The following is a 10,786-nucleotide window of genomic DNA, read 5'->3' on the forward strand; positions in this document are numbered from 1 at the left end:
AGAGAGAGAGAGAGAGAGAGAGAGTGTGTGTGTGTGTGTGTGAAACAGAGAGAGAGAGAGAGTCAGAGAGAGAGAGAGAATGTGTGTGTGTGTGTGAAAGAGAGAGAGAGAGAGAGTGTGTAAGTGAGTGTGAGTGTGTGTGTGTGATGATTCAGCTGCTCTGATTGACTGCTCCTTTATCTCGTTCCTCTTGTTCAGGCCATCTGGATAGTATGAACTGAAATGCAGGAGATGATGACTTACAGCACAGATGCAGGAGCATGTGCACCGTGTGGAAATATATCTGAACATTTTGACACACAAAGATCTTATTTGCATGGACGTAAAAAACTGAACGTCTACCTGGGTATTAAACTGCTAATATTGATTTGTCTGGTTTTAAATAAGCAGTCTTGAAACTGAACATTGTATTGCTCAGATTTTGGTCTTTAATAGTTAGGAGACTTAAAAATTATGCTTTATTTAAATATCAACTTTGTCTCATATGCATTTTCTAGAATAGGTGCCTTCAAACTGGGGTCCATAGAAATGTTTAGAAAAAAAAGTAATAAAAAATACAAATAAAAAAGATTAAATTAATAATAAATAATACTACATAAATTAGATTAAAATAAATTAAACAAAAATGTATCAATCAAAAATATTATTAAATATATTTTAAAAACTCATTTAGTTTTAAAAACTAAATTAGAATAAAAATGTTATAGTTTAAAATAAATTAATAGGTTAAAATAAGCAAATAAATAAAATCAATTAAAATAAAATTAGATTAGTACTATAGACAGCATAAATAAAAAAGAAATAAAAGAATCCCAACAAAACTATAATAAAAAAATAAGATTAAAATAAAGAATAAAGAATAAACGTCGATTAAAAAAAATATACAAATAATGTATAATAAATATAAGATTAAAATAAATGAATAGATTATAATTAAAATTTAAATAATAAAATTAGATTGCAATAAGCAAATAAATAATACATAGTACAGGAATAAAGAGAGTTGAAAAAACTTAATAGGAACTCGATATTAAAAAAAAAAAAATTTTTAATTTTGCATTAAAACCTCCCGAATTCCTCTGGACAAATACTAAGAAATTATCCTGTAAGAGTGTGTATCTATAAAATGAATGCGGAGACATGTTTGAGTTCATGTTGAGATCTCTGACTCCTGACTGCAGACAAATCTGAGAAATCTCATTTGACCTCCATCTGATCTCTGCTGTCTGTGAGAAATGTGCACATAAACATCAGTTGCACAAGAATACGGAATCTATTTTGCGTTATTTCTCTAGTTATCATTCTTTTCTGAAGAGCTCAAGGGGAAGCTGCGGAGAGCTCGTGCCGTGAATGCTTCACATATTTGCGGCTTTTCATATGCAGCATTCATTGATATATGCAGACTGGAATGAGAGGGGGTGGGGGTGGGGGACATCTGTAGCATTGCGAAGTCCGATTAATTTTTGTGAATCGACTCGCTCGGGCGATTCATTTCAATGAACCCTTTTACAACGATTCTTTTGAGCGATCCCAGCACGTTTAAGTCATTTTTTTGTACAAAAACTGCTATTTGGTACTAACAGCCTCACATTTTAATGCTAAAATTGTTGTTAACAAAAATATTGTGGAGAAATCATTGACAATGTTATGAAGTAGCCTATTTACATTTATTTGTGTCAAGTAGCGACGTTTATTGGCAACCATAAAAAGCCTGTAAGTAGGCTAATACATTATATAGTTCATAGTTGTTTATTCCAATTATTACTACATTTAACAGTTTACTAGAGAACATCCCTTCGTTTCGCGAATCGTGTGGAATGAATCATTCAAACGAATCGGTTCAAACAAAAGATTCGTTCACGAATATCACTCGACATCTGCGAGCCTTACGTCACTCTCGAAGACTCCGCTTGCGGGTTTTGCTGAAGGCGGAATACATTCGTCGGTCCGTCCGCTGCTAACGCGTTACACACGGTAACGTTACAGTCGCGCGAGCCGAACGGAACGGTGAACGAGATACGAGTCCGATGAGCAGCTCGAAGTCCCCGTTTGACCTGCGTGCGGTGAGTTCATGTGCTTTTCACGTTTATCAGCCAGTTCAGCGGAGTCGCTATGATAGAAAGTAACTTAAAGTTAAAAACGTGTGTTACTATATGTATGACTGCGGTAAATTACGCGTATTTGCTTACTATTGGAAGTGTAATGTAGCCTAATGAGCGTCTCAGATGTGTTGTTTTGTCTTAAATGTATTGAAGTAAAACATTTAAAAGCTCCTAAACTACATTAAGTTGAGCTGAACCCGATGAAACTCGAGACTGCGGTAGTTAACGTTACTGCTGACGGTCAAGAGCGGGTTAATACTATCAGTCACCATTCACAGATTGTCTTCTCATTAGGCTTTGAGGAGTCCTGAAGCTTTCATTTTACTGTAAGTCAGCTGAAGTTTCACTTTGGGCTCATGTGGGCGTGCAGCGGCTTCAGTTCAGACCTCACCTAATAGTTTGTTATGATATACTGTTTTTGTGTAAATATGCACGCGCTTAACAGATGCCAAAATAATGCAAAGACCTTTTAGAGTCATGCTTGGTTCATTTCTGCACGTCTGCTCAGTGTCGTCAAATGCAAACCACTTTTAATAATTATATCACACTTAAGGCATACAATTCTACATTTATAGTTTTTAGAATTCATAATAATTTTCTAAATGTTCTTATTATTGTGCATTAGTCTCAGTGTGACTCGTTATTTGTCCAGCTCTGGCTGTTGTTCATTTAGTTTGGTCAGTGGTACAAACTATTAACCAACTATTAAGCAATCGGTTGATGGGAGGAAGTGAGGCAACAAAGCGAGTGCTCTGATTTACAGTAATCACAGAGAAGAGTCATATGTGTAGTCATGAGGTGTCAATGGTGAATGATTGTCTGTCTTTGATGGAGGTTGACTAAGTGGAAAGTACTGTGTATTTGGCTGTTCATGTTATTTTGTCTCCTCCTTTGTTTTTTATCTAAGAAAGAGGAACTAGTCCTGTAAAAGGTTCATTTAAGGAGAGTATTTATATTAAATACGTAATACTTTTTACAAAAATAATTCAATTTTATTACTTAATGTTTTTAGTATTTAAAATATTATAGAAAACATTTACAATAAAACATAAAATATCCATTTTAAAGTAAAATGTTTCAATAAATATTGTGATTTACTCATTCAAATTAAGATATTAAATATTATTAGTAAATTATTAACTGGTGACAATTTAATTACATTCTTGTTACTTTTTTAAATATTGTAAATGTTATGATAGAAAACACTTTGGAATATGCATTTTAAAGTACAATATTTTCAATAAATATTGTCATTGTATTACAATCAAGTTTATTTATTCAATTTAGAGATAGTTTTAAAATATATAATAGTTAACAATAATTCAGTTCATTTAATTACATTTATTTTTTTAAATATTTAAAATGTTACTATAGAAAACATTTTAAATAAAAAAAATCATTAAACTTAAGATATTAATGTTAAAATATTTAGTACTTTTTAAAAACAAGTTAATTTTATTACTTTTTATTTTTAAGTAAAATATTTAAAATGTTACTACATACTCATTCAAATTAAGATATTAAATATTATTAGTAAATTATTAACTGGTGACAATTTAATTACATTCTTGTTACTTTTTTAAATATTGTAAATGTTATGATAGAAAACACTTTAGAATATGCATTTTAAAGTACAATATTTTCAATAAATATTGTCATTGTATTACAATCAAGTTTATTTATTAAATTTAGAGTTTTAAAATATATAATAGTTAACAATAATTCAGTTCATTTAATTACATTTATTTTTTTAAATATTTAAAATGTTACTATAGAAAACATTTTAAATAAAAAAAATCATTAAACTTAAGATATTAATGTTAAAATATTTAGTACTTTTTAAAAACAAGTTAATTTTATTACTTTTTATTTTTAAGTAAAATATTTAAAATGTTACTACAGATATGAAATAAAAATGAAAATATACACGTTAAAATAAAAATATTTTAAAATATCTTAAATTAGAAATATAAAATATGTATTTTTTGGATACACAAACACACCTTGCTTCATTACTGTGCGTTTCTCTCTCAGATATACGCTATATGTTGGGTAAAGGCCTGAAGCGGAAGCTGGAGCGGGAGGAAGAGAATGAGGTGATGAGCTGCCCTCAGGAGGCGTCACCCGCCTGCTACTGGCTCCAGCGGCAGACTGTGCTCAACCTCTCGCTGCTGAAGCTGCACAGCCGTCCGGGACACTCGGAGCCGGGCCTGGCCCGCAGGGTGCTCATCACCAACACGCTCCGGCACATCCAGGACGAGCTGAGAAGGGAGGGCGTCCCTGTACCCGAGTCCTTCCCCAGCACCGGGCCACCACTGGGTGTTGTTGACGGGTGTCGGGAACGTCCGGCGGATTGTGGGGTCGAGTCCCATAGTGAGGGCAGTTTGACGCCCGTGTCACGGTTGGAGGAGGACAGACATCTGCTTCTCTGTCTGTCTCCGTCCATTTCCAGACAGCAGCCCCCATCATCCTCTGTTATTAAAGACAGCTTCAGCTCAGCACTGGCTGAAATTGAAGATCTGTGCCCGACTGTGGGAATAACCACTTCATTTACTACAGAGACGGGCCGCACGCTCACAGCAGACCCAAACTCAGATGAATCCAGACAAACGGACCCAGATCTTTCTGAAATGAACAGCGGTATGGACCCAGCTTCATCTCTCTCTGACTCCGCCCAGTCAGTGTTTGGCCACACCCCCTCGCTTCTCGCTGATTTCTCATTGGACGATTTCCTGGTCACGGAAATAGACAGCTTGCTGTTCGACAACGTCCCCTGCGGTTCGTCCCTGATCACGAGCTCGGGCGCGTCAAAAGTCGTTTCCATGGTAACGGACGACTTCGTAAAGACGCTCGCTGGTTACGGTAACGGTGGGACGAGCCAATCGGCGCTTCCGTCTAATCAGACTTTTAAACTGGATCTGAACGAACTGGACCACATCATGGAGGTTTTGGTTGGGTCGTAATTTGACCTGCAAAACGTATGTTTAAATTTGTATTTAATATTAAGGCCAATTTTTTACAATTGTTTATGGTATGTAGACCAAAAAGGGTTACTATGGAAAAGAAGGTACATGCATATGTTCGTATATTTATTTTGATACGGTAACTATGATGTAATATATTGCAGCCATTTTATAATGTTATAGAATGCTATTTCAGTACTTTTTCTTGTGGAAATTTCATATGAATCACGTTATTTTAGTATTAAAATTTTTTAAATAAAAAAAAAAACAAAACAAGATAAAATTGCTTTTAGTTTGTTCTTTTAAAATAGATCAATTAAAAACAGACACGAATGAAGACAGTAACGTGATTTCACGCCAAAACAGCATTTTCTCTTAAATTATTTTAATTTCTTGTGTACACTTAAAGAAAATTTACACACTCGTTTTTTTTTTGTTTTTGTTTTTCAAAGAACCCAGGCATGCGCGATTGACCTCGGTACAGGCTCTTTAGAGATATCATTCATCTGTATGAGTTTTCCATAGGAATTTTCCCATAACAATTTTTACATGTTCCATAGTTTGACTGTACACAGTCCGAAGCCACAGTTAACTATGTAAGCAGTTCTTCTGTATATCTTTACAATGTGCAAAATCCTCCAGGAGACAGAATAAACAGTGACACAACTGGGAGAAAAAAAGCCAAAAGATGAGAAAACTCGTTTCTGGCGAACACTTCTCATCATGCACTCCTGGCGTACAGGACCGCAGTGACGGCAGACGTCCTCCAAAAGAGTCGCTTAAGATTTATCCGATTAAATAAAACACAGATACAGCATGACCAAAAACACAATGATAACAGGGAAATGAGCAAAACGATACAGCAGATATTGGTCCCTTATTCTCGATACACCTATTTATGTATATATTCAAGTTAATCATTCAACAATTCCTTCACTACATTATAGTCCAACGCCAGTGGTTTCAACTTACATTAAAAAAAAACAAAATAAGAACCGAAAAACATGAGCAGCTAAAGTTGTAGTTTCATTAGTTGTCGATGGACTCATCTACAGTCTGTTAGTGTGGAAAGCGAGTTAATTGTTAAACTATTTGCACAACAAAAGGATAAAGTGTTCACTAACGCCTGTGCGAAATCAAATAACCTAAAACCTACAAGTAACAACAATATTGATTGTAATGTAATAGCCAAACCGATTAAAAACTAAAGCCTTTGTTACGCAAAATCGAAAGAATATTCTGCAGGCGGTTTGGTTTCAAGTCGATATAACTACGCATTTATATATCTGAATACAAATCGGATCATTCAATTGTGCCATTGAAGGACGTTTGAGCCAGTGTTTCATAAAAACAACCTGAAAATAACAAAGTGCCTCTTTCTCTCTCATACAAACTAACTTAGTTGTGAAGAATACTCGAAAGGAAATCGTCCCTGATTATATACAGATACACACAAACTCTTTTCCTACTGTCATTCTAACAGTTAAAATGATCTAGTCTTTTCTCCTCTACAGCGTTTGATCATTAGCGGATTATTTCATCCACTCTCTCGTACATAGGACAATGTATTTGAACTTAAAAACGCCCGGGAATACGACAAACAGGAGCTCGAAAACCAAAGGTCTGAAATTAAAATCATAACTCTCAGTATCGTGACAATTGGAAAGCGATACACAGAGAAGGAGAGGTGAAACGGCGCGGAGGAGAGGACCGTGTCAGTCGGGCGAGGAGGAGGGGAGGAGAGGAGTCAGCGTGGAGGGGAACATGAGGACTTTAGCCTGCATGAACGACAGATCCGGCAGACCTGAGATCACTCGCCGAGCCTCTTCGCTCAGATTCTCCTCCTTCTGCACAGGCTTTCTGCTGAGAGAGATCAGAGAGAGAGAGAGAGATCAGACACCAGAGAAAGATCACATTACAGAGAAACATTTAAAACAGATCACACCGTTTAGAGAGAGATCAGACAGATCACAAGAAGAGATCGGACAGAATAGATGTCGATCAGACAGATCACAGAAACAGATCAGACAGAACAGAGAAAGAGATCAGACAAGAGAGATCAGAGAATAGGAGACATATCAGATCAGAAAAAGAGATCAGACAGAACAGACATAGATCAGAGAAAGATATAGAGCGAGAGATCAGAACAAGAGATGAGACAGAACAGAGAGCAGATAGATCCGAGAAAAAGACCAGAACAAGAGATCAGACAGATCAGAGAAACAGATCAGAACAAGAGATCAGAGAAAGAGACATATCAGATCAGAATAAGAGATCAGACAGAATGGACAGAGATCAGATAGATCTGAGAAAGACATCAGACTGATCACAGAAAGAGATCAGACAAAATAAACAGAGAGATCAGAGAACAGGAGACATATCAGATCAGAACAAGAGATCAGACAGAACAGACAGATCAGAGAATAAGGGTGCTTTCACACTAGCACTTTTTCGATTGACGTCAGAGTTCGGTACGTTTGGATGATGTGAACGCTGTCTTCCGAACTCGGGTGCGCACCCGCGAACCGTACCCGAGTCCGCTTAAAAAGGGTGGTCTGGGGTACGGTTCATGTGAACTCCGGTACGGTTCGCTGCTGATGTGAACGCAATCGTACCAAATCACGGAAGTGAACCGCTATTAATGACGTATTATTTGATAAAAATGTGTGTTTGTGTGTGTTGGGCAGGGGGAGGGGGGAGCAATCAAACTCGGGTTCGGACCAAGTAATCGAACCAAGTGTGAAAGCACTCTAAGAGGCATATCAGTTCAGACATATCATAAATCAGACAGATCAGAGAAAGAGATCATACAGACAGAAAGACCAGAGAAAGAGAGACATCAGATCAGAACAAGAACTCATACAGATCAGAGAGAACAGATAGATCAGACCAGATATTAGACAGATCAGATTAGACAAAGATCAGACAGCTCAGATCAAACAGAACAGACACAGATCAGAGAAAGGTATCAGCGAACAGTCAGATAAAACTGATCAGAAAAACATCAGACAGATAACTTCAGAACAGCTTTTCTACATAATGATTTTCTGGTGTTGTTTTTTTGTATTACTTTAGTGACAAAACATCCTAAATCGGCAGCTACCACAGTTTACAACATCTCTTTCTTGACTTATTATTTGATCAGACTTAGATAAGTTGGATCAAAAATGCAAAATAAGCGTATTTTTCCAAGGGTAATAACTAGACGCCAATCATTAAATTAACTAACAAACAATATGAGTGGGACTACAGAGGTAGATATGTACTAATAAAGGTTTCAAACAGTAGTAAGCTGTAATGTCATCACATCCAGTTCTAAACATGTTTATTTTGCATTTTTATTCAATTTTGTGTAAAAATATCTAGCCTTTGACAGTCGGATCATATGTGACCCTGGAGCACAAAAGCAGTCTTAAGTCGCTGGGCTATATTTGTAGCAATAGCCAACAATACATTGTATGGGTCAAAATTATTGATTTTTCTTTTATGCCAAAAATCATTAGGATATTAAGTAAAGATCATGTTCCATGAAGATATTTTGTAAATTTCTTACCGTAAATATATAAAAACTTAATTTTTGATTAGTAATATGCATTGCTAAGAACTTCATTTGGACAACTTTAAAGGTGATTTTCTCAATATTTTGATTTTTTTGCACCCTCAGATTCCAGATTTTCAAATAGTTGTATCTCGGCCAAATATTGTCCTATCCTAACAAACCATACATCAATGGAAAGCTTATTTATTCAACTTTCATATGATGTATAAATCTCAATTTCGAAAAATTGACCCTTATGACTGGTTTTGTGGTCCAGGGTCACATATAATGAGTGCAAGCCTACAGAAAACCTGCTGTTCTGCACTCATCAGGAACTGTCGTGTGGCTCCTCCTGGTGGCCCAGCAGCAGTGCTGTGAATGAGTGAGGCTCACTGACCTGGTGGAGGTGCTGGTCTTCTCGACGGTCGACATGAGGCGAGCGAACGCATCCACGACTCTACTGCTGCCCCCGCTGACGTCCAGCTTCGCTTGGGTCAACTCGTACAGCTCCGGATCCACGCCTGCACACCATCACATGCATATCAGCACTCTTTTGTGATACGCCAGCGTATGTACACATGCAACAATAATCGTTTGAATGCACGGTTAAAGATAGAGATGCAAATAGAGCAGAAATCACGAACACCCAGACAGCTTTGGTGTTAAACTGGAAACGCTTCAGCAAACCTGGTATGGAGGTGGCCGTGCCGGAGGGCGACTCGTCCACAGGGCCGAAAAAATCGAGGTTGAGCAGAGACGAGCCTCCACTCGCTTCAGAACGAGGGATGGTGAAAGAGGAGAGAAGGGTTACAGACAGAGAGAAAGAACACAGGAAAGCAGAAGTTGACACATGATCTGGCACAAGATCAGATCTGGATTAGTGATGAAAACTACGTGACTGGATTAGTGCTGGTTTCTGTTAGCGAGAAGCATGAAGAGTACACGAACATCCAACATGAGACTGTTGCTGTACAACTGTTAATCAAGCGTTCGTTTTTAAGACACAAGGCACATTTCCATATATTCCAGAACGAGAATAGCTTGTTTCTCGCTTCTTCTCGGTGATGTTCCTCCCTCAAAGTGAGAGAAACAATCGATTGTCTTACCATCCAGAGGGTTTGTAAGGCCACTGCTGCTCCAGTCAAACTGAACGGGAGGAAGAGACTCCTGACGACAGAAAGAGAGACCCGATGTTATATAAGTAATGCAAAATAATAACAATAAAAAATCTTTATTAAGAGAAGTCTATTTAGTTCTATTTCTTTAAGGTCTATTTAGTTATCTGTCTGATATTTTTCTTTGAAACAAGTACTGTTTTTTTTTTTTTAAATGTGCGAAACTAGGTTTATTACTTATTAAGGGTTATTACCCTTAGAAATATTGTTGTAACTTTGTAAGTCTGATCAAATAAGTCAAGAAAGGGATGTTTATAAACTGTGGTAACTACTGATTTAGGATGTTTTGTCACAAAAGTTTTGTAAAAAAACAAAAAAAAAAACAAAGGTTGTGCTTCAAATAATAATTATCCATCGCTTTGTCAGACTGGCATGTTAAATAACCATCATAGTCTATTTTTACCCATCATTCTTGTGTTTATTTTTCCCAATTATTATATATATAAAATGAAATTTAATTTGCATATATAGATTTCATGTGGTCTTGCTACGGTTAAAATTATGATAAATCAAAAATGACAATTCATAACCCAGGATAAAATTGTGTTATTCATGCATTAGTTGCAAATATTTTGACGTATATCATTTCAGTTGTAGTCTATGTTTACATTTATAATAATCATTAACTGGCCTTTTGATACAAGCAATCCAGCAGTTGAGATTTGCTATGTAGTTTATATTGCTTTATGTGAATCTATTGTATGTTTTAGGGCTGTCAACATTTTTTTCGAATTTAAAATAAAAATCCACATTCGAATGCAAAAACGTTGTGCTTTTAAATTAATGCTTTTGTTAACCTATCCAGTTGAAGTCACTAGATGCGGCGCTGCTACGTTGTTCATTCAAAATATTGCGGAAAAAGAGAACATCAATGCGGAGATGGTGTTGTTTACGTCAAAACCGAAACCAAGCCGTTCACACAGAACGCATATTTATCACATTTTCTAGAGGTACATCTATCACTGTTGCACTCGCGTCTCGCACAAGAGAGCCGCATGTTTAGAAAGC

At 36.5% G+C, this 10,786-nt stretch overlaps 2 protein-coding genes across 6 annotated transcripts in view; one reads left to right on the forward strand and one right to left on the reverse strand.

The window, feature by feature from the left end:
* The first annotated feature begins 1,876 nt into the window (after positions 1 to 1,876).
* LOC107709600 (SERTA domain-containing protein 2-like) lies at positions 1,877 to 5,291 on the forward strand. The gene is made up of 2 exons (XM_016514114.1): positions 1,877 to 2,063; positions 4,137 to 5,291. The coding sequence occupies exon 2, from the start codon at positions 4,148 to 4,150 to the stop codon at positions 5,063 to 5,065; it is 918 nt and encodes a 305-aa protein (XP_016369600.1). The 5' UTR covers positions 1,877 to 2,063; positions 4,137 to 4,147; the 3' UTR covers positions 5,066 to 5,291.
* Positions 5,292 to 5,415: 124 nt separating this feature from the next.
* The window catches only part of LOC107709613 (aftiphilin-like), a 13,598-nt gene continuing 8,227 nt past the window's right edge, over positions 5,416 to 10,786 (reverse strand). For 2 of the 5 annotated variants that reach the window (XM_016514133.1, XM_016514135.1), the window contains exons 7-10: positions 9,710 to 9,770; positions 9,291 to 9,374; positions 9,001 to 9,124; positions 5,416 to 6,928 (exon numbers count right to left, since the gene is read on the reverse strand). In XM_016514133.1, the coding sequence (XP_016369619.1) occupies positions 6,781 to 6,928; positions 9,001 to 9,124; positions 9,291 to 9,374; positions 9,710 to 9,770 (417 nt within the window). In that variant the 3' untranslated portion in view covers positions 5,416 to 6,780. The remainder of the gene's footprint in view (positions 6,929 to 9,000; positions 9,125 to 9,290; positions 9,375 to 9,709; positions 9,771 to 10,786) is intronic. The other 3 variants (XM_016514137.1, XM_016514136.1, XM_016514134.1) reach the window with 2 other exon arrangements.

Source organism: Sinocyclocheilus rhinocerous, unplaced genomic scaffold, assembly GCF_001515625.1.
Source record: "Sinocyclocheilus rhinocerous isolate Xijiao unplaced genomic scaffold, SAMN03320098_v1.1 scaffold836, whole genome shotgun sequence".
In the NCBI taxonomy this organism is placed as follows: domain Eukaryota; kingdom Metazoa; phylum Chordata; class Actinopteri; order Cypriniformes; family Cyprinidae; genus Sinocyclocheilus; species Sinocyclocheilus rhinocerous.